This window comes from Conger conger, chromosome 1, assembly GCF_963514075.1.
Source record: "Conger conger chromosome 1, fConCon1.1, whole genome shotgun sequence".
NCBI lineage: Eukaryota > Metazoa > Chordata > Actinopteri > Anguilliformes > Congridae > Conger > Conger conger.
Window position 1 is genome coordinate 84,103,421 of NC_083760.1, and position 24,356 is coordinate 84,127,776.

A 24,356-nucleotide genomic window follows, 5' to 3' on the forward strand; every position below is an offset into this window, starting at 1 on the left:
TATAAAAGGTGCCGGCTGACGTCACTCCAGGTGGTTGGCTCACTTTGGGGGGAACTTCGTTTTCGGTTCTTGCTTCCTCGCAGCTGACACGCCACGCTTCGCGCTCGCCCACACTCTCCTGCCACAGTGAGAGGCTCGGAGCGAGGCCTGGAAAATTGGGCGGCTTCGTTGCGGCCTTCTGGCATCTTTTTGATCTTTCGTTTTGAATACTTATTTTTTTTGTAATTATAATAAATTGATTATTTTTTTAAGTTATCCTCCGTTGTCTGCCGTTTTCTTGCCCTTGCTTTATTTAGTAATTTGTTATAGTTTCCTGTCCCTAGCAGGGAACGTAGCAGACAACACTACTGAACATGGTGCATGGTTACTGTAGCTAATTATATTTTATACCGAATATGGCAGGGTGCAGTGAGGAAACTGCGTCTGCCGAAGTACATGCAGTTACAGTGTAATTATCGTGTCCTCCAAAAGTGTTCACTCGCTTGATAAAGACTAGTAAGGATGACAATACATACAATATCGGTTATAAATCGTAATTGGACAATTATATTCCAAAATACAAAATCTGCAATCTTCTTAATACAACTATGACAGAGCAGGGAAGACCGGGGCACAAATGACCAGAGGGCATGTTGAAACATGGGGATTTTGCATATTTGCGGTGGTGCAAGAATAATGGGTTTGTTTTGACTAATGTATTATAGCAATGTGCCTATCATGTGTGAGTGGCTGTACAATTTTGAAACGTCATCAATAGTAATTAACAAAGCTTTTTCCATTTCAGCTGGTTGTTTAGCCTTTTATATTTGTCTAATAGGAACAAAATGTACTCCATAACATGCTATTCAGATTTTTTGTTCATTTTAGGCTAAATCAATCTTAGTGATCTGTATACTGTATACATCATTTTCCTCACCCATTGCATATATTTTTGGCAATTAAAACACACGCTGAGACGTAAAATGCCTGTGTTAATAGTCACCTCGAGGAAAGGCAACAGACTCTTAAAAGAAACAAAACAAAAAAAAAGGTTATTGACCTTCACAAGTCAGGACATGGTTAATATAAACACACAAATGAACAATAGATACTGCTTTACACTATTTATGGTCACAAAATGGAGGCAGGCGAGATGTTAATTAATTAATAATGAAGTAAAAAAAACAACAAAAAAAACACTTGGTGAATGCAGTCTGCCTGTTTAAGGTCAGTATAGCTGTTGTATACCCAACAGAGAAAGTACAAATAATGGAGAACAGAGGCTTACATCCATTTTATTTGTCACTAGCTGAAACCATTGAGGACAAGTTCAAACTGTACTTCTCTGAACTTCACTATCCGATGCGCATACCCTCTTTATAAGGACCTTGTCAACTGTCATTTATTTGACCAATGAACATAAAGGTCATGGAAGGAGCCAATGACATTGTAAGGAGTTCATGTAAAGATGTTTGGTTGTAATATACCACAGCTCCTCCCCTCGTTGATAGGTTTTACAGAACCATTTTCAAATAAAATAAACAATTTTATTCCAATTTCTTTTCGTAATTTCTTTTTATTTAAATTTTTTATTAAGTAATCACATTTTTTTGAAAACAATAGGTGTCAAAATTATTGCCGCCCATAACAATTATTGTAAATAAAATCAAAGAAAATTAAATTGGCAATACATTTTACTTAACTTAATTAATCTCAGTCTAAAGGAAGTATACGGTGTCATTACAACACTTCCAGTTTCACCAGAGTATAAAAATGAGGTAACAAGCATGCAAAATCCCTTTGTCATCGATCCCAATGTCAATAATTGTATTATTTCTTAGTTTACAGTATTTCTTGCTCATATTTATCAAAGGTGCCAATAATTCTGGAACCCACTGTATGTTTTGCCAGGAGATGTTTTTGTTTTAAAAAAAAACATTGATTAAAAAAAAGCCACAAAAAACAAAACTATCGCAAGTGAGTCATTTTTATGAACTGTTCAGTATAACTGTATTTTTTATGCTTGTGCTTCATTTTATTTATCCATGAATACAGTTTAAAAAAACACTGACTTTAAAAAACCAAAGCCACCAAAGCTCCATACAAACAATAAAAAATAATTTCAGGACAGCACAAGGTGTGTTGCAGAAGAAAACTTAATTTATCAGTATATGGCTGGATATAACAAAATTAAAACGTGTTTAACTGCTAAATGACAAACTACAAGATAGCAGGGACAGTGTGTTGTGGAGATGAGGATTGAATGATGATTGAATGTATCTCTTAGTGAAATCTCAAAATGGTTTTAGCTGGTTTCAGCAGGCTGCTGGCCTTTGCAGGATGAGGGCCGGATGCAGATTGTGGTTCCAGTGGTAGAGGTGGTGGGCAGAGGAGGCGTATGTGGAAATATTCAGTGGCACAGTGCAACATCTTTCTCCAAAAACAACTGTAGGGGAAAATTCACAGAACAAAAGATATCCCTCCTAAAAGCATGATAAAAAATCACAAGTCAAAATCAGTCTCCACCTTAGTGAGCAGGCTGATTCCTCCAAAAACTCTCAACGATGTATGCTAAAAGTGTATCATTATATCCGTATTAAAGTAAGATATATACCCTGTATAGTTTCAAACTGATTAACTGCTAAATTGTGCTAGAATTACACAGAGAACCCATATGTAACCGGAATTGAATAAAGCAGCCAGGATGGAGTGATCTACAGTGTCGAAGTTAGCAGAGAGATCTAGAAGAATGAGGACAGAGGAGAGGGAGGCTGCTCGTGCGGCATAGAGTGATTCACTGACGGAGAGGAGCGCGGTCTCTGTCAAATGGCCAGATCTGAAGCCAGACTGGTGGGGGTCTAGCAGGTTGTTGTTAGAAAAGAAGGAAGAAAGTTGACTAGAAGCGGCTCGTTCTATGGTTTTAGATTTGTTAGATTTCAGTGTTTTCAAGATGTAACTGGGCTAAAAAGTTGACACACAAGTTCTGCTCCTATTCAAAGGCATATCCCCACAATCACCCTGTTTTCCCCCACTCTATATTCATTTCCTTTCCTGGCGCAAACACTGTAAGAGTGTAATTGTCTGTGAATCTGTAAAAGGGGATTCCATGGGAATGCATAGGTAGCAAGGCACATTTCATTGCTTTAAAGATGTAAATGAAAGGAAGGTGCATGCTTGCTTGACCGCGACGTGTATATCCCTGGTACGCACATAGGTAGTAAGGCACATTCCTTTGATTTAAACAAGTAAATTGGGGGAATCCTTGTGGCGGCGTTCTCAAATCAACGTCGGTGCTCGCTTGCTGGACCGCGACGTGTACTAATATCCCATAATAGGAATCCCAAGGAAATAGGCGAGCAAAGCACATTTCGTTAATTTTAAGAAGTAAATTAATGAAACCTCCATTGAGCGATTGACGGTTTTCAGAGAACCAATAAATTGCAACAGGGTGTTTGTGGCGACGTTTGTGATTTAACGTCGGTGCGGCTTGTTCGGCCTTACAATTTGAGGGGATTCCATGTAGATGGGAAAAGCAGGGCACAATTCACTAATTTAAAGAAGTAAATTTAGTGAAACCTCCGGTGAGTTAAAAGGGATTTTCAGAGGATTCCTGATTACAAGAGCTGTCAGTGGCAGCGTTCGTGATTTTAACGCTGGTGTATAACTTGCTCTACCCTGACGTGTGTATGAGAAATTATCCGTTGTCAGTATCGTGGTTGTTGTTTAACGTTTAATGTGTAAGTGTTTCGTACTTGTGTCTGGTATACCGTTTTATAAAAAATAGCTTGTGCATTTTGGCATTAGTGGCGGCACGGATGGTGCAGTGGGTAGCACTGCCGCCTCACAGCAAGGAGGTCCTGGGTTCGAATCCCCGTCGGCCGGGGCCTCTCTGTGCGGAGTTTGCATGTTCTCCCCGTGTCTGCGTGGGTTTCCTCCGGTTTCCTCCCACAGTCCAAAGACATGCACGTTAGGCTGATTGGAGAGTCTAAATTGCCCGTAGGTATGAGTGTGTGAGTGAATGGTGTGTGTGCCCTGAGATAGACTGGCGACCTGTCCGGGGTGTGTTCCTGCCCGGTGTGTGCTGGGATGGTCTCCAGCCCCCCTGCGACCGTGATCAGGATAAGCGGGTTCAGATAATGGATGGATGGATGGATTTTGGCATTAACTTTGGTAGTGGTGTTGTTCAGTCCTAATTAATACAAAGCAGTGCTAACATTAAGTCGTGCCAATTGTGCATCCTAGCCTAAAAAAAAAACAAAAAAACGGTAATCTGTGTGATTTCTGTGAGAGACACGTAGCAAACAAATACCCTTTGAAAGTTCAAGTTTGAGTTGTCAGTAATTTTAATTTGGTAACTGAAATCATGTTTGGGAAACGTGATAAGAGTCAGGTTCCCACTTCTGAGAAAGGCGGAAAGGCCGTACCTGAAGTTACCAATGACTCCCTTCTCAAAGATACAAAAGGTTTTATATATTCACATTTGAAGTTGGAGGACATGGAAAGATATATTGAAAATAAGTATGGTTTTCAAACTGACGAAAATAAGGTGTGGAGTTTGGATAGTATAAAGAAAATTTCTACGCATGTCGGATAAACGTAAACTTCCCCTCGCCGGCCTTATTGTTAGTCATATGCGAAGGCGGAATGAAACCGACTCCTTGACATTGAAAGAGAAAAAGTAAAAAATCTAGCCGACCAATTGGAAAGTGTTAAATCAAAGAGGACAAAAATGGATGCAGAAATAATAGCATTAAAAGAACAAATTACACATTTGCGGGAAATACAATTATTGGCCCCTGAGAGTGAAGCGTTGGCACGACCAGTTCAACCTTCTGCCCCACCTTTTTATCAGGAAAAGAAGCCGGTTGTTTTAGCTCGGGACGATGAATGGACTTGCAGTGGTAGTGAATCGGACGATGACATGGCACCTCAATTAAGGGCAGTAATACAAAGACGGGTAGAGGGTGAAATTCACTTTACCCATAAATCAACCAAGCCCCAAGATATTGACAAGTGGTCGCAAGATTTAAAACATCCCGAAAATAACAACGAATCCTTGCCGTGAATGGGACCAGAGACCGAAACAATCACAGACATACCATACATACAAATACAAACTGGACATATGCATACACCTATACTAATTCAAGTTTTATAGTTATGTTATGATTTACTTTACATTATTTATTTATTTCCGTATTTCTATTTTCTGTTTTTTCCGTTTTATTTGGCGGCACGGTGAAATATGGAGATTGCATGTTCTCCCCGTACCCGCGTGGGTTTTCTCCCACAATCTAAAAACATACAGGTTTAGACTATTTCACAGGGCTTTGCTGCAAAAGAGTATGAGTGCTCAGTCATGGTCAGCATACATCACTTGTGTCACACCAATGCATATTTAATTTCTATTTCTGTACTCTCTTGAAATGATGGTTGATCATAGATGTATATGTGATCATATGATCAGAGGGGGAAATTGTTAGATTTCAGTGTTTTCAAGATGTAACTGAGCTAAAAAGTTGACACACAAGTTCTGCTCCTATTCAAATGCATATCCCCACAATCACCCTGTTTTCCCCCACTCTATATTCATTTCCTTTCCTGGCGTTGATTTGAGGTCTAGGTGCCGACAACCATTTGTCTGCACAACCATTTGGCCTAACCAGGAAACCTGTCAATAGATATTATCATATCTAAAGGAGTGTTTTGTCATCATGGATGAAGCATTTCCTTTCAGATACTGATATAAACTCTGTCATTCCCAGTAAGGATTGTGTAAGATTGGTGAAAGCTCAGGAAAATGTGCACACTACCTGGAACCACGAATAAAGAGCTGGAACTTGTCTTACAGCCTCAAATTTTTGAGACTCTTTCTTTCCTGAAACGCGATTCGAAGTACCAGCAGCGAAACAGTTATAGTATTGAAGAAGAAACAAGAAGTTCTTCAGATAGAAAAGGAAGAAGAGATAGTTCTGGATGATGGAGGGATCCAGAGTAGGCTTTTTTAGCAGCGGGGTGATGTGGGCCCTCTTGGAGGATGCTGGAAAATAGCCAGAAGACAGGGAGGAGTTAACAAGGGAGGTGACAAATGGGAGAATGTCAGGGGTGATAGTCTGGAGAAGAGAAGAGGGGATAGGGTCAAGGGCACAGGTTGTAGGGCGGTGGGAGAGCAGGAGTTGAGAAACATCAGAGTCTGTAAGGGGAAAGAAAGTGGAAAAGGAAGGGATGGGCCTTGAGGGGGGCAGGGGCGACAGTTTCCGGAGGTTAGAAGTGGAGTTGTGAATTTGTGTTTGATCGTATTTTACCATGTGCATGTTCAAAAACTATCAAGACCTTATATATTGTTTCTCAAATTCACAAACCTTGAAGGATTTTCAATGACTGTCGGAGCCCCATCTTTGTCATCTTCCTCCCTAGTTATCTAGTTGACTTTTAAATATCACCACCAAAGCTAGTTAATGGTTAAGTTACATCATACAAAACCAAAATGAGTCACTAAAAATGTTTAACGGGGCCGACATAAAAAAGGTGTTTGTGGGGGGAAAAGAAATAAACGGCAGATCAAAATTCCTCTTCAAAAATTGCTCTTTGTCAGGGTTGTTTGGGGGGGTGAAGCCGATCCAAGCATGTGCTGGGTGCCACCTGCATGTATAGCATTACTGCATTGTCTATAGCATTCTCAGCACCACTGTGCTGCCACACAAAATAAAATCTTGAAACAGCAATCTTTAAATTGTACTTATAATTAGTTCTGCAGCAGCGTTACAACTATATTTAGTGCACAAAATACAAGCAATGACTGCTGACTGACTCCTTGGAGAAGAGAACCAAATATCTTTTTTAGTGTGTTTTGAATATGCATTATGCATATCAATAGGCTATATGGGGCTATATGTTCAAACAATGTAGGTTATAATGTGGATCACTGAGGTGTCCCTTATGCAATTCTTTAATGTGATTCTACGTGACACAAGGAGGCATTTTACTTTACATTTTTATTTCAAAGGAGCAAAATAATCGTCTCGCGGTTGTATGCCTCTGCTAAGCAGTCGAATTGCAGTTTACACCCCTGTCTGCACAAACTCATTTGTGTTACTTATAATGTAAACAACATTAAATGTTTTCTGAATATTTAGTTTAAGGCAGAGAAGTAGAATGATAAAACCAGGAAAAGTATTTGATTATAAAAAATGCTTTAATCAAATTGAACAAGTTTAACCAACATTGTATGAATTTATTTGATTTGCACCATCCTCGAGTAGTCGAGGAGGGTTAGGGTGGGTCTGCAGGTCAAAGTGCTGCTTAGTTGAAGAGGAAGAAGGAGGCCAGAGGCACCAGGAGGAGGAAGAGGATGCTCTGTCCGATGCGCAGGGCGTTGTTGCACAAGTTTCCCTCACAGCAGTTCAGGCCCGCATCAGCTCCCAGTTGAGCAATCGGGGATCCAGAACAGTTACCTTGGGATGCACATCCCTTCACCAGCCCACCTGCAGGCACAATAGGAAGAAAATGTAATTTTCAAGAAATAATATTGATGCATCTGCCTAAAGATTTATTTCCTGTATTTTAAGTCTTACAGAGCCTCCCCCTAGTTACCCTAGGTTAAAAAATATTTAAAATTTCTGTGTTAATATTTAACACGGTAATTTGTACTCTTGTTTTGCAATCTGTGCATTTGGTTTGCCGATCCAGGGTACAGTCTGGCAAACCGAGCACATAGTTTGCAAAAGTGAGCGTGCAGATTGGCAAACCGAGCGCACAATTTGCAAAACTGAGTGTACGGATTTCTGAATTATTATTTGTTTTACCAAGGTACCTACGGGGGCTCCATTTTAACCTCTTGCAGATTAAGTAACCAATATTTTATATTATTGAAATTCAAATTCGATAACTCCTCCAAATTACTATAGCCATAATAATTGACCAGGTGGACATAAGTTCTCACATGTTATGTAAAGGGTAAGAACATGCCTCATCACTAAAAACAGATGTATAATGAATAATTCTGATTGAATGTGGTATTTATTGGTTTCAATACAATACATTTCAGCTATAAGATGTTTTTTACAGAATGGTTTCCTTTACACAAATATTTTATCAGAACATTCTGGTTTGCTTCATGCAAAACAACATCAATGCCCGAATAATTATTTAATAATGATTAATAATGAATGAATTAATAATTATCAATGCCCATATTTTTAGTTATATTCGTGCCATGTCTATTCCCAGCATAAAATTACAAGATAAGATAGTTCTCACCTGCGAACTTAAAGCAGCGATCTTCACCTTCCTTGCACTCCTGAGTAATTGTGCAGTCACCAGCTGCACAGGTGAAACACTTTTTTCCATTGATTCTGGATTCGGGTAATGCTGTAACAGGATAATAAGATAATGTGTGAATTCTGGATATTAAGTAAAAAAGAGACTTAAGAAGACGCAGGGAGCTCTGCCTGTTCATAACCATAACATAAAGTAAAAATAAAAAAGTAAAATGGTAAGCATTCAAGTTATGTGAGCTTGGAGTTGATGTCTAATTGTGAATCACCTGACTGTGCAGTCACCAAAAGCACAGGTGAAACACTTTTGGATTCTGGTAATGCTATAACAGGATACAGTTGCAGACCCTTCTAAAGTAAGAGCTCATTTCTATGTCACTCTTTATCAAAAGTTCTATTTAAAATCAGGACAATAAAAACAAAATATAATATAACACAAAATAATTACCTCAACTGAATTTGGCATCTAAACAGAAGTAGCCACTCTAGCCTAGACTAAAGGCTTCTCAGTTTTCACGAACTGAGTGGGTGAATATTTGAGAAGGGCTGAACAATAGTCTGTAGGAGAATACTGTGTTAGCCAACGTAGCCTACATGTTAAACTAAATCCCACATGCCATTAATGACAACAATTTCAGTTTACATTATTGCTTTCGAACTGTCACGAGAGCAAGTTTTAGTGGTATTACCTTTGGAGAAGAGTGCGCACGTCAGGGCAATGGTGAATAGGAGTTTCATTGTGTCCAGTATTATGCGCGCAATTGATGGAAACGAGACTGCGACCGTTTATATACTGTGAACCTGAGGGGCGTAAAGGCGTGACCCTTGGGCATTAGGTTTCATACAGGATATGGCAGGGTGCAGTGAGGAAACTGCATCTGCCGAAGTACATGCAGTTACAGTGTAATTATCGTGTCCTCCAAAAGTGTTCACACACTTGATAAAGACTAGTAAGGATGACAATACATACAATATCGGTTATGAATATATATGAACATGCTATTCAGATTTTTGGTTCAGTTTAGACTACTTCAATCTTAGCGATCTGTATACTGTACATATCATTTTCCTCACCCATTGCATATATTTTTGGCAATTAAAACACACGCTGAGACGTAAAATGCCTGTGTTAATAATCACCTCGAGGAAAGGCAACAAACTCTTAAAAGAAACAAAACAAAAAAAAGGCTATTGACCTTCACAAGTCAGGACATGGTTAATATAAACATACAAATGAACAATAGATACTGCTTTACTATCTACTATTCATGGTCACAAAATGGAGGCAGGCGAGATGTTAATTAATTAATAATGATCAAGTTACAGACCATAAGAGCAAATGAGCACATGGGACATTTGTACTTTGAACAATCGGACATTTGTATCCGGGTAACATCACTTGTCGCAAAACTACGATGCCTCCGATGAGGATACAGAATCTTGTCAGCATATCTGCACGAAGTATACAGTATAAGACGTTTACAACTGCTAAAACATCTGTCCTGTCATGTCCATCAGGTAGACAATACTACGTTAAAGTTAGATTGTCTTTAGAACTTTCAGAATTATGCAGAAAGATTGTAGGTCAAACACTTGATCTAACATTAGAAGCTGCCCACATAAAAAGGTGGTATTGCAATCACCACGGGCACCATGAATCAGCAGGTAAAAAAAACCCAAAAAAAAGCACTTAGTGAATGCAGTCTGCCTGTTTAAGGTCAGTATAGCTGTTGTATACCCAACAGAGAAAGTACAAATAATGGAGAACAGAGGCTTACAGCCATTTTATTTGTCACTAGCTGAAACCATTGAGGACAAGTTCAAACTGTACTTCTCTGAACTTCACTATCCGATGCGCATACCCTCTTTATAAGGACCGTGTCAACTGTCATTTATTTGACCAATGAACATAAAGGTCATGGAAGGAGCCAATGACATTGTAAGGAGTTCATGTAAAGATGTTTGGTTGTAATATACCACAGCTCCTCCCCTCGTTGATAGGTTTTACAGAACAATTTTCAAATAAAATAAACAATTTTATTCTAATTTCTTTTTATTTAAAATTTTTTATTAAGTAATCACATTTTTTTGAAAACAATAGGTGTCAAAATTATTGCCGCCCATAACAATTATTGTAAATAAAATCAAAGAAAATTAAATTGGCAATACATTTTACTTAACTTAGTTAATCTCAGTCTAAAGGAAGTATACTGTGTCATTACAACACTTCCAGTTTCACCAGAGTATAAAAATGAGGTAACAAGCATGCAAAATCCCTTTGTCATCTATCCCTATGTCAATAATTGTATTATTTCTTAGTTTACAGTATTTCTTGCTCATATTTATCAAAGGTGCCAATAATTCTGGAACCCACTGTATGTTTTCCCAGGAGATGGTTTTGTTTAAAAAAAAACATTGCTAAAAAAATATTAGATGGTTTTAGCTGGTTTCAGCAGGCTGCTGACATTTGCAGGATGAGGGCCAGATGCAGATTGTGGTTACAATGGTAGAGGTGGTGGGCTGAGGAGGCCGATGTGAAAATATTCAGTGGCACAGTGCAACATCTTTCTCCAAAAACAACTGTAGGAAAAAATTAACAGAACAAAAGATCTCCCTCCTAAAAGCATGATAAACAATCACAAGTCAAAATCAGACTCCACCTTAGTGAGCAGGCTGGTTCCTCCAAAAACTTTCAATGATGTATGCTAAAAGTGTATCAATATATCCATATTAAAGTATGATATGTACCCTGTATAGTTTCAAACTGATTAACTGCTAAATTGTGCTAGAATTACACAGTGAACCCATACGTAACCGGAGTTTAATAAAGCAGCCAGCTGTGTAGTCAAGGACACAGAGCGAGATATGACTGTACAGCTGATTTCTCCGGGACTCTCTATGTTTTATGCCAGAGGTGTATCTATATGCAAGTGACTTATAATCAATATATCCCATGTATGCTGCTTTTTATCTAATCAAATGAACCTAGAACATTAATTATAGCTGAGCTTATGAAAACGCAAGAAACTACAGTGAAAACTGTTGAAATGAGAGCAAAGAATGCAAGGAATGCAACGTACATTTACTCACTTAGAAGAGAATAATTAATGAAATGTTTAGTATGTCTGTATATTAGAAAAGAATATTAGAAGATAATATTAATGAAATGTTTAGTATGTCTGTATATTTTCAATGATTACTGCTGCTTAGTTTGTCTTATGAAGATTGTTTTATTGGTTTTAAAATTTCTTTTACATTTTAAAACTTTTTCCATTTTAAAACACACTCAATAACTCAAAATAATAATTTTAACAAAAGCATGCACTCGACAAAACTAGACAACAAATGTAAATTAAATGAAACATAACTTTAAACAAAAGTGTGCAAACAGATGATTAAACAAATGAAAAACAAGTCTTTAGAAAATCATATCAAAACAAAAGGAAAGCAACAAAGTGGGTTTTTTAAGAAAGCCCAAAGCGGGCAAAAATACTTAAAAAGGGTCCATCTTGCTCGGGTTCAGCAGGTGTTGAGTACCTCTTGCCCCTCTTGGGGGGGTGGACTATATAACCAGTTCTTTCCAGTGGTCCACCCCCCATTTCTCTCTCGCCAGGGTCTTGTTGATATGAATGTCCTACATCACGCCGTCTTGGAGGAGGTTTCGAATCCTCCTCCGGAGAGTGATCAGGTCTATAGTTGTTTTTTGGTAGACCTTGATGTTCCTCGCCTCCCACAGGACCTGCTTCACGATGTTAATGATCCTCCACTGACGCTGGAGCACGGTGGTCTTGCATCCCCCCGGCGGACCGTAGAGGATGCCCTCAGCCATCAGGGAGGATCTTGGTAGGAACCTGCTTAGGGAGACAGAGGAACAAACAAGGCCCCAGACCCGCCTGGCCACGGAGCACTCCCAGAAAAGATGGTGAATGTGTTCAGTCAGGGCTAAGTGCTGGCGGTACATAAAAGTTTGTGTGGGGAGACACCTATGGGCTGTCATCCAGGCAATGTCTAGGTCTGGCCCCCCCCTCGGGAGCGTTACAATTTGGCCAGATCTTAAATGAGCCATGATCATTTTGTAGCTCCACGAGGTTAGGCCAGCCCTGGGCAGACCCGTCCTGTAGGCAAAGTCCTTCAGGGCTCGATAGACATAGGGGGGGTCCCAGCTGTAGGGTATGGTGAGGTCCAGCACACCCAAGCCCATTGCTCTGAGGAAGGGGGTGGCATAGTACCTGGCAAAGGTACCAGAGGCCTTACCCACCTTCCCTACGTTCTGGACAAGGGTGGCCAGACCCTGCACCATAATGATGGTTAAAATGTCTGGGACCCCCCGCCCCCCATTCCGCTCCTCCTTGAGGAGGGTGGCACGTTTCAGTTTTTCCATAGTGCACCCCCAGACAAAGCGGAAAGCCATCCGGGTGATTAACTTCCCGGTGGCTCTGTCTGGGGGAAACACCCTCCCCACATAGAGCAGAATGGGTAGGACAATTGCCTTCAGGACAAGGATCTTACCCGCCATGGTCAAGGGCCGTGCACTCCAGCTCCTGATTTTGTTTTGGACGTGGCGGAGGGCTCCCTCCCAGCTGGTTCTCCCTCCTCCGTCAGCCTGGAAGGTCACCCCCAGGAGCTTGATGGTATTCCTACGCACAGGGAAGGAAACGGTCAGCTCCTCACTCCAATGTGGAGACAGAAACATTTCACTCTTGTCCCTGTTGACCAGGGCGCCAGTGGCCACACAGAGGTCGTCCAACACCTTGATGGCACAAGCGATAGAACGACTATCTGTGGCGACGATGGCAATGTCGTCCATGTACACCATCACCTTTAGCCGTTCCCCCCCCTGGATTGGCCCTGAGGGCCTGGAGGAACGGTTCCAGGTAGATGACGTACAGGAGAGATGCTAGAGGGCACCCCTGCCTGACGCCAGACCTGACATCGAACGGGGCAGAGGGCTGCCGATTCACAACCACTCTGCCCGTTATATCTGTCAGACAGATTTTTGTCCAGCGCAGGAGGGGGCCAGGAATGTTCATTTTCTCTAGCACTCTCTCCAAGCACACATGACTCACCCGGTCAAATGCCTTCTCTTGATCGAGGCTGAGAAGACACAAGGGGGACCTCCGCTCCCCGGTGTGGATGATTAGATCCCTCACGAGGAGCAGGTTGTCATTTATGGACCTCCCCTGCACACTGCAGGTCTGGTCCGGTCCGATCACCGATGTTATCAGGCCTTGGAACCTCCCCATCAGCGCCTTCGCCATGATCTTATAATCGACTGAGAGGAGGTTGATCGGCCGCCAGTTGCAGAGGTCCTTCAGGTCCCCCTTCTTTGGGACAAGAGCTACTGAGCTCTGTCTCAGTGAGGCGCCTAACCGCCCCTCCCTGTACACAGCCCTGAACACTTCAGCCACGTCCCCCTTCAGGAGATCCCAGTGAGCCTGGTAAAACTCTGCTGGGATTCCGTCAGGGCCCGGAGCTTTTTGCGTGTTCAAGGAGTGCACCGCCCTGGTGAGCTCCTCAATGCTCAACTCCGCCTCCATCTGCTCATCTCCCAGGCGTCTGTCCAGGCAGCCCAGGAAGGTGTCCATGAGAGCCCCGTCTGAGGGCCTCTCGCTGTAAAGGCCCTCGTAGAACTCCCTGGCCACCTCCCGGACCTCCGCCTCTTCAGACACCACCACACCTCTGCTGTTATAGAGAGACAAAATGTTATTCATCTTGGTCCGTGCCCTGTGGAAGAAGAACCGTGTGCATTTCTCATCCTCCTCAAGGCCCTGGAGTTCTGGAGGTCTGGGGGTGAGTAGGCGCCAAAATAACCCAGACACAATTTTCTCTACAATAGATCAAATGTGCCAGAAAATTTCCAGCAATAACTCCGGTACACCAGACACACACCAAAAATAAACTTTCATGGAAAATACAATTACGCTAACAACACTCAACACCCGCAGCATTAAACACCCAGACAAACGCTCAACAGTTTTCTCCATTCTTTCACAAATCCCCTCGGATGTCGTCCTGCTCCAGGAATGTGGTATCCCGTTCCGGGAGTTGGATGGCGCTCTGGGGGGGGAATGGAGAATGGGAGACTCTCTCTGGTCTGGCTCTAACATCGCCAGAGCTGATGGGGTCAGCACGTTGACAAAGAATCCCTTTGTCAAAATAACAGCACACAATATTGTGGAGAGTGGGCGAATCCTCGTCACCGATTTCGATGTCTCCCTTTTCACAAAATGACGACCCATATTACACACTACAATGCCCGTCGTCGTAGGGGGAGACTTCAACTGTGCTTTAAGAGATGAGGACCGCAGCAAACCAAGGCCGGATCGCTCCAGCACTTTGCTGCGGTCCCTCATCGAGGATTTCTCCCTCTGCGATCCGGGGGCGCCTCTCCTCCCCAGCATACGTTTGTGAGTTCCTCTGGCTCCTCCTCATCCAGAATTGACATGTTTCTGCTCTCCCCAGGCCTGAGGGTGCACAGCTATTCCACCAAGGCGGTGCACTTCTCGGACCACCACATGGTAACCGTGTCCCTGGTCTGGGAGAAATCGATAACCGTGGGTAAGGGGCTCTGGCGAATGAACATCAGCCATCTCCAAGACCCCCAGGTGCGTCTCTCCTTCTCGAGAAGATACCAGGAGTGGGTGAGTCTGAAACATCTCTTTGACTCCCCGGTGGAGTGGTGGGAGATGGTGAAGGAGCGAGTGCGGGGCTACTTCCGGGCAGTCGGGCGGAGGAAGGCGAGGGAAAGGAGGGCAGTTTTTGAACGCCACAATGCTGCCCTCCAAAGACTAAGCCTCCTCCAGTCCCGAGGCCTGGATGTTAGCAGCGAGATCGCGCAAGCTTGGCAGAGCCTCACCACCCTCTACCGGGAAGAGCGGAAGAAACAGACCTTCCGCTCCAAACTCCAGGGCCTCGAGGAGGATGAGAAATGCACACGGTTCTTCTTCCACAGGGCACGGACCATGATGAATAACATTTTGTCTCTCTATAACAGCAGAGGTGTGGTGGTGTCTGAAGAGGCGGAGGTCCGGGAGGTGGCCAGGGAGTTCTACGAGGGCCTTTACAGCGAGAGGCCCTCAGACGGGGCTCTCATGGACACCTTCCTGGGCTGCCTGGACAGACGCCTGGGAGATGAGCAGATGGAGGCGGAGTTGAGCATTGAGGAGCTCACCAGGGCGGTGCACTCCTTGAACACGCAAAAAGCTCCGGGCCCTGACGGAATCCCAGCAGAGTTTTACCAGGCTCACTGGGATCTCCTGAAGGGGGACGTGACGGAAGTGTTCAGGGCTGCGTACAGGGAGGGGCGGTTAGGCGCCTCACTGAGACAGAGCTCAGTAGCTCTTGTCCCAAGGAAGGGGGACCTGAAGGACCTCTGCAACTGGCGGCCGATCAACCTCCTCTCAGTCGATTATAAGATCATGGCGAAGGCGCTGATGGGGAGGTTCCAAGGCCTGATAACATCGGTGATCGGACCGGACCAGACCTGCAGTGTGCAGGGGAGGTCCATAAATGACAACCTGCTCCTCGTGAGGGATCTAATCATCCACACCGGGGAGCGGAGGTCCCCCTTGTGTCTTCTCAGCCTCGATCAAGAGAAGGCATTTGACCGGGTGAGTCATGTGTGCTTGGAGAGAGTGCTAGAGAAAATGAACATTCCTGGCCCCCTCCTGCGTTGGACAAAAATCTGTCTGACAGATATAACGGGCAGAGTGGTTGTGAATCGGCAGCCCTCTGCCCCGTTCGATGTCAGGTCTGGCGTCAGGCAGGGGTGCCCTCTAGCATCTCTCCTGTACGTCATCTACCTGGAACCGTTCCTCCAGGCCCTCAGGGCCAATCCAGGGGGGGGAACGGCTAAAGGTGATGGCGTACATGGACGACATTGCCATCGTCGCCACAGATAGTCGTTCTATCGCTTGTGCCATCAAGGTGTTGGACGACCTCTGTATGGCCACTGGCGCCCTGGTCAACAGGGACAAGAGTGAAATGTTTCTGTCTCCACATTGGAGTGAGGAGCTGACCGTTTCCTTCCCTGTGCGTAGGAATACCATCAAGCTCCTGGGGGTGACCTTCCAGGCTGACGGAGGAGGGAGAACCAGCTGGGAGGGAGCCCTCCGCCACGTCCAAAACAAAATCAGGAGCTGGAGTGCACGGCCCTTGACCATGGCGGGTAAGATCCTTGTCCTGAAGGCAATTGTCCTACCCATTCTGCTCTATGTGGGGAGGGTGTTTCCCCCAGACAAAGCCACCGGGAAGTTAATCACCCGGATGGCTTTCCGCTTTGTCTGGGGGTGCACTATGGAAAAACTGAAACGTGCCACCCTCCTCAAGGAGGAGCGGAATGGGGGGCGGGGGGTCCCAGACATTTTAACCATCATTATGGTGCAGGGTCTGGCCACCCTTGTCCAGAACGTAGGGACGGTGGGTACGGCCTCTGGTACCTTTGCCAGGTACTATGCCACCCCCTTCCTCAGAGCAATGGGCTTGGGTGTGCTGGACCTCACCATACCCTACAGCTGGGACCCCCCCTATGTCTATCGAGCCCTGAAGGACTTTGCCTACAGGACGGGTCTGCCCAGGGCTGGCCTAACCTCGTGGAGCTACAAAATGATCATGGCTCATTTAAGATCTGGCCAAATTGTAACGCTCCCGAGGGGGGGGCCAGACCTAGACATTGCCTGGATGACAGCCCATAGGTGTCTCCCCACACAAACTTTTATGTACCGCCAGCACTTAGCCCTGACTGAACACATTCACCATCTTTTCTGGGAGTGCTCCGTGGCCAGGCGGGTCTGGGGCCTTGTTTGTTCCTCTGTCTCCCTAAGCAGGTTCCTACCAAGATCCTCCCTGATGGCTGAGGGCATCCTCTACGGTCCGCCGGGGGGATGCAAGACCACCGTGCTCCAGCGTCAGTGGAGGATCATTAACATCGTGAAGCAGGTCCTGTGGGAGGCGAGGAACATCAAGGTCTACCAAAAAACAACTATAGACCTGATCACTCTCCGGAGGAGGATTCGAAACCTCCTCCAAGACGGCGTGATGTAGGACATTCATATCAACAAGACCCTGGCGAGAGAGAAATGGGGGGTGGACCACTGGAAAGAACTGGTTATATAGTCCACCCCCCCAAGAGGGGCAAGAGGTACTCAACACCTGCTGAACCCGAGCAAGATGGACCCTTTTTAAGTATTTTTGCCCGCTTTGGGCTTTCTTAAAAAACCCACTTTGTTGCTTTCCTTTTGTTTTGATATGATTTTCTAAAGACTTGTTTTTCATTTGTTTAATCATCTGTTTGCACACTTTTGTTTAATGTTATGTTTCATTTAATTTACAATTGTTGTCTAGTTTTGTCGAGTGCTTGCTTTTGTTAAAATTATTATTTTGAGTTATTGAGTGTGTTTTAAAAAGGAAAAAGAATTTTAAAATGTAAAAGAAATGAAAAAACCAATAAAACAACCTCTTTCCTGAAACGCGATTCGAAGTACCAGCAGCGAAACAGTTATAATATTGAAGAAGAAACAAGAAGTTCTTCAGTGTACATGTGAATTATGCATAATGTGTGTTGCTGAGTGGTCCTGTGTAACTTGGTTTACATGTTATGTTTATAGCAACACAGTATATTGTGACTAGATCTCTACCTCTACCGTTGTAACCACAATCTGCATCCGGCCCTCATCCTGCAAAGGCCAGCAGCCAGCCAGCTAAAACCAGCTTGAGATGTGACTAAGAGATACATTCAATCATCATTCAATCTTCATCTCCACAACACACTGTCCCTGCTGTCTTGTAGTTCATTACAGTCATTTAGCAGTTAAACATGTTTTCATTTTGTTATATCCAGCCATATACTGATAAATTGGATTAGTTAAGTATTATTTGTTTGCTTGCTGATTCTAAATTCAGTTTAGTTGTCATTATAGTGTTCTGTTGTGTACTTGTTTGTTTGTTAGCTATTACAAGTGGTGTTTATTTAGATTCAGTGAAACTGGGTTAGGTGTTTGTTTCTCTCAGGTAAGCTAGGCTATTAAGTTAGGCTATTGTTTTACTGGCTGGCAGGCCACAGCTTTTGTTGTAGGAGGAGCCAATACTTTGCACCCTGCTCAGGCTATTAGCACTGGCACACCTGATCTCACTTCAGTGTGCATTATTGTTCTGCAGTGGGTTGGTTGCATTTTCTGTATTCGGCGTCAGTGTTATTTAAGCAGTTGTGTAGTGCACCAGCGGCAGCTGTGTGCGGCAGCCTCGGCTACTCGCCTCGGCGTACGAAGTCGCAGGTGTACAAAGTCGAGGGTGTCTATCTACGGGTGTCCATCCAGGCTGTCCGAGAGCCTGATGTTTGATTTTGTTTTTGCTGCCTGTCCTCATTCCACTGTGTAGTATTCCCCTTGTCCTCCCTAGTTCCCTCCATGTGTTTCCTTCCCATCCCTGTCCTCTCTCCTCTCCCCAGGTCCCAGTCAGGTAGGAGGTTCGCCTCCCGCCAACATGGGCAGAATATCTCTAACCTCATCTTCCCTCCCAGATCCCCTGCTATTGATCTCTGTGTGGCTGGTGGCCTCTGGAACTTCCAGTCCGCCGTCCAGAAAGCAGACTTCATATCTGCCTATGCCTCCCACCTCAAACTTGACTTTCTTGCTTTAACTGAATCGTGGCTCTCACCAGAGAACACGGCCACCCCGGCTGCCCTTTCCTCTGCCTTCTCTTTTTCCCCACACACCCAGATCCTCTGGCAGAGGAGGTGGCACAGGTCTCCTAATCTCATCCTCATGGAGATCTAGTGTCTTCTCCTCATCCCTCTCCTTCTCCTCTTTTGAATTTCATGCGGTTTCTGTTACTCTGCCGTGCAAACTGTTTGTTATTGTTGTTTATCGCCCCCCGGGTCCTCTGGGAAACTTTTTGGAGGAGATGGACATCCTCCTCAGCTCCTCACCTGTCAATGACACCCCCCTGATCCTCCTGGGTGACTTCAACCTCAACTCAGAGTCCACCCAGTCTACCTTTCTCTCCCTCCTCTCTTCTTTTGACCTTACCCTCACTCTTTCCCCTCCCACCCACAAAGCAGGCAACCTTCTTGACCTCATCTTCATAAGGAGCTGCACAACAACCAACCTCTCTGTAACACCACTCCATATATCTGACCACTCCTTCATCTCTTTCTCTCTTCCACTCTCCTCCAACACCCATCCATCTCTCCCACCATCCACTGTCACCTGTCGACGGAACCTACGCCACCTGTTTTCCTCCACCCTCTCATCTACAATCCTCGCCTCCCTACCATCTGCGGAGTCTTTCTCTCGACTGTCTCCCGATGATGCGGCTACAACTCTCATGTCCTCCCTCTCATCTTCCTTTGACTCTCTGTGTCCCCTCACCACCAAACTAGCTCGGGCCTCCCCCCCCAGTCCTTGGCTTTCTGATGCTCTACGAGCTGTCCGAACCGAACTGCTGGCGGTGGAGAGAAAATGGAAAAGGTCCTGTCTCCCCAGTGATATAGCTTCCTTCCATGCCCTCTTATCATCTTTCCATTCCTCTGTCTCTCTAGCTAAATCTTCCTTCTTTCACTCGAAAATTAACGCGGCCGCCTCTAATCCCCGCAAACTGTTTTCAACTTTCTCCTCTCTTCTGGCCCCCCCTCCCCCCCCCACCCCCCTCATCACTCACACCTGATGACTTCGTCTCCTTCTTTGAAAAGAAGGTCAATGCTATTCGCAATTCCTTCTCCCAACCCTCCACCCCTGCTGACCCTCCTACCCTCCCCAACTCCCTAACCTCCTTTTCTCCCCTCTCTGACGCTGACACACTGAAACTCCTTACTTCCCACCGCCCAACCACCTGTCCTCTTGACCCCATCCCCTCTCCTCTCCTACAATCTATATCTGAGGACATTCTCCCTTTTCTCTCCTCTCTAATCAACACCTCCCTCTCTTCCGGCACCATGCCATCTTCCCTGAAGAGAGCCAGAGTCACTCCCCTCCTCAAAAAACCTACTCTTGACCCCTCTGCCCTGAACAACTACCGGCCTGTCTCTCTTCTTCCCTTTCTCGCTAAAACCCTGGAACGGGCGGTCTGCTCCCAACTGTCCACTTATCTTCTCCACAACAATCTCCATGACCCCAACCAGTCTGGCTTCAAGAGTGGCCACTCCACTGAAATCGCCCTGCTCGCGGTCACTGAGGCACTCCACCCTGCTAAAGCAAAATCCCTCTCCTCTGTCCTCATCTTCCTCGACCTGTCAGCCGCCTTCGATACAGTCAACCATGAGATTCTGCTCTCATCGCTGTCTGGGATGAGTGTCACAGGTTCTGCACTCGCTTGGTTTTCCTCCTACCTCTCTGGTCGCTCCTACCAGGTGACTTGGAGGGGCGCAGTCTCCGACCCTCAACCCCTACGAACTGGAGTCCCGCAGGGCTTGGTTCTTGGGCCTCTCCTCTTCTCGCTATACACCATGTCTCTTGGTTCTGTTATCTCTTCCCACGGCTTTTCTTATCACTTCTACGCTGATGACACCCAACTCTTCATTTCCTTCCCCCCCGACACCCAAATCACCACACAGATCTCTGCCTGCTTGGCTGATATCTCTGCGTGGATGACTTCCCATCACCTGAAGCTCAACCTTGCCAAAACTGAGCTTCTCTACATCCCTGCTAAGTCCTCTCCGTCAATAGACCTCTCATTGACTGTTGAGGACCTTGTAGTTTCCTCCTCCCGTACGGCAAAGAATCTTGGGGTGACTCTTGATAACTGCCTCACCCTGGCTCCACAAGTATCCTTCACTGCCAGAACCTGCAGGTTCTTTCTGTATAATATATGCCGTATCCGTCATCTCCTGACTGAGAAAGCCACCCAGCTCCTAGTCCAGGCACTAGTCATTTCCCGCCTGGATTACTGCAACTCCCTCCTAGCCGGTCTCCCAGCATGTGCCATCAAGCCCCTCCAGCTGGTCCAGAATGCTGCAGCCCGCCTGATCACCAATCAGCCCAGGTCGGCTCATGTCACCCCGCTTCTCATTGGCCTCCACTGGCTTCCCATTGCCGCACGCATCCGTTTCAAGGCCCTCGTGTTGGCATTTCAGGCTGCTAAGGGGACTGCCCCACCTTACATACAATCCCTGATCACTCCCTACTCCCCAGCTAGACCACTCCGGTCTGCCAGCTCTGGTGGACTTACGGTTCCCTCTCTACGTGCACCTGGCGGTCGAGCTGCACGTTCACGCCTGTTTTCCGTTCTGGTTCCTCAGTGGTGGAATGACCTGCCTACCACTGTCAGAACAGCAGAATCCCTCCCCCTATTTCGACGCAGACTCAAAACCCACCTTTTCAAACTCTACCTTAGTCCTCCCTCCTGATTTCCCCTGCCCCTCCTTTCTGATATCCCTATCCTTGTCTAACCCCCCTTTCCTATATAAATAAAAATTCTGATAACAACTATGTTTAGAACAGCATTTCCTGTGTATTTTGCTAGTTTCTGGATGTGATGCTCTTATGGTAGAACCTATGCACTTGTAAGTCGCTTTGGATTAAAAGCGTCTGCCAAATGACTAAAATGTAAAAATGTAAATGTAAATTAGGTTTTCTTCTGCAACACACCTTGTGCTGTCCTGAAATTATTTTTTATTGTTTGTATGGAGCTGCTTTGGCGGCTTTGGTTTTTTAAAGTCAGTGTTTTTTTTAACTGTATTCATGGATAAATAAAATGAAGCACAAGCATATAAAATACATTTAAATCTATGAAACCAGGTGCAACTGAACAGTTAATAAAAATGACTCACTTGCAAAAGGAGATGGCACACAGTGATTGGAGGAAGGATTTAATAGCTTGCGCAACACACCTTGTCCTGTCCTGGGGAAACATACCTCTGCTTTGGGGAATATTTGTTCAGCATCTTTGGCTTTGTGACAATACAAGCTGTAATGCAGATCACCTGTAGGGGAAAATTCACAGAATGAAAGATCTCCCTCCTAAAAGCATGATAACCAATCACAAGTCAAAATCAGACTCCACCTTAGTGAGCAGGCTGGTTCCTCCAAAACTCTTGACGATGTGTGCTAAAAGTTTATCAATATATGTGTATTAAAGTATGATATGTACCCCGTATAGTTTCAAACTGATTAACTGCTAAATTGTGCTAGAATTACACAGCAGCCAGCTGGCAGAGGGGGGGGGGGGGGGGGGGGGGGGGGGGCGTCTTGAACTGTGTAGACCAAACTGTCAAGGACACGGGCAGAACAAGATATGACTGTACAGCTGATTTCTCCGGGACTCTCAATGTTTTATGCCAGAAGTGTATCTATTTGACCTAGAACATTAATTATAGCTGAGCTTATGAAAACGCAAGAAACCACAGTGAAAACTGTTGAAATGAGAGCAAAGAATGCTACGTACATTTACTCCCTTAGAAGAGAATAATTAATCAAATGTTTAGTATGTCTGCATATTAGAAAAGTATATTAGAAGTGAATATTAATGAAATGTTTAGTTTGTCTGTATATTTTCAATGATTACTGCTGCTTAGGTCGTCTTATAAAAGCGAAAGATACAGAGTGACGTGTATGGATGACGTGTTAGAGGGAGGGCATCCAGAACTTTATGAGGTCTGGTAGTTTGCCAAGAGCAGGTGCGGGGTGAAGTGAGGACACGTAGTTGGCAGAATGCCCTTAACTTTGTACAGAGTTGGCAGAGCATAAGGACCGTTGGCAATTTGCCACAATGACGTTGTGGGAGGAGCCTTGGGAGGAGTTACGATAAGAAAAGTGTGGGTGATTTGCCAGAATGAGGTTTGAGGAGGAGTTGTAGGTGTAGTAACTGTGTATAAAATGGGTGTAAAAATGACAGTCGGGGTTCAGTTCTGGAGAGCTGATCTGGCTTTATGTGCTGCTGCTAATAAAGTCTGATTTTCCTCAAGATCTTACTGCCTGGTGTCATCTTTTCCCTAGCGAAGATTTGGACTCTGTCGTTTCCTAGACACGACACATGCACGGCGGCGAGAGTCCATTTCGGACTCCCGAGTTTAAGCACTTTCGCAAACCTTTCAATTGGAGAGGGGCGATCCGCTCAGGACTGTGTACACAACTTGGCTTGAAGGAAAAGCCAGCAACCTCAGAGTTCCACCAGACGCTCAGCTCGGCTCATCTGACTAAACAGGAGACTTACGAATGCGTCAACTACTGGGTGAACTCAACGCACTAACAAAAACACATTTACACGAGATACACGAGCAGCGCCGATTCGCAAAGCTCTCGGACGAGAGGGGCGAACACTCCAAAACACGTGTCATTAACCTGAGTGTAACACATAACAGATCAGCACTACGGAAACAAAAAGCATAAGCCCCCCGGGTATGGGGTTCATGCGAACGTAACCTACCTACACCACCCGCCACCAGTTGCGAATAGCGACTTAGTGCGGTATATCCAATGACCGACAAAGACGACACAACCACGAAAACAATGCATTTCAAAAGTGACCAAACGAAATACATCGCTATACCAAAGTAAATGTTTAGACGGCTGCCATGCTAGGAGACCGCAATCTATTGGAAAGACACGTAATGTCACCGAGAACAATATCCACCTACGGATAGAGGAAATATTAGCCACCCCTTACGCTTCATCAAAACTATAGGGAATCTATAGGGAAAGCTCCTTACTTCCCAAAAGTAGGTTCTGAACAAGGCGGAAGTTAACTGTGTGGACAAATAGAAAATGAGAAAGCATGTGGAACAAGGGCAAATAACCTCAACAATCTAGCCCTTGGCGTAGACCGTAGGAATCTGCGAACGGGGTATCATACTCCCTGAGGGATTCGGTCTTCCACCGGTCCTGTGTCTAACATTTGTGCACAAAAATAAAACGTGAAAGTGAAGAAAAGTGAAGAGCTTACCCTAAACTGACGGAGAATTGCTACGTGTTTAGCTCCCATAGACTTCGTCATAATCGGTAATAAAGAATAGTTAGTACACATAATGCACAAATGAACATAAAATAACGTGCGATGATGAATGCCGATTCAAATTGAAACAGGGCTTAAATAGACAAGCACGTAGCTAGCCTTGGTCAGTAATCCGATCCCATAGATGGATGATAATCGCCATTCATTGCCAAAGTGGAA

The 24,356-nt window shown here is 44.7% G+C and overlaps 1 protein-coding gene across 2 annotated transcripts; it reads right to left on the reverse strand.

The window, feature by feature from the left end:
• Window positions 1-7,155: 7,155 nt before the first annotated feature.
• LOC133121278 (xenoxin-3-like) lies at window positions 7,156-24,326 on the reverse strand. 2 transcript variants are annotated; one of them, XR_009707995.1, is made up of 3 exons: window positions 24,129-24,326; window positions 8,239-8,349; window positions 7,156-7,463 (listed from the first exon to the last, which is right to left on the reverse strand). XR_009707995.1 is itself a non-coding variant. In XM_061230485.1 (3 exons), the coding sequence occupies exons 1-3, from the start codon at window positions 8,991-8,993 to the stop codon at window positions 7,282-7,284; spliced, it is 342 nt and encodes a 113-aa protein (XP_061086469.1). In that variant the 5' UTR covers window positions 8,994-9,058; the 3' UTR covers window positions 7,156-7,281. The 2 variants fall into 2 exon arrangements, 1 of the variants encoding a protein (XP_061086469.1); XM_061230485.1 differs by lacking the exon at window positions 24,129-24,326 and adding an exon at window positions 8,945-9,058.
• Between the last annotated feature and the right edge of the window lie 30 nt (window positions 24,327-24,356).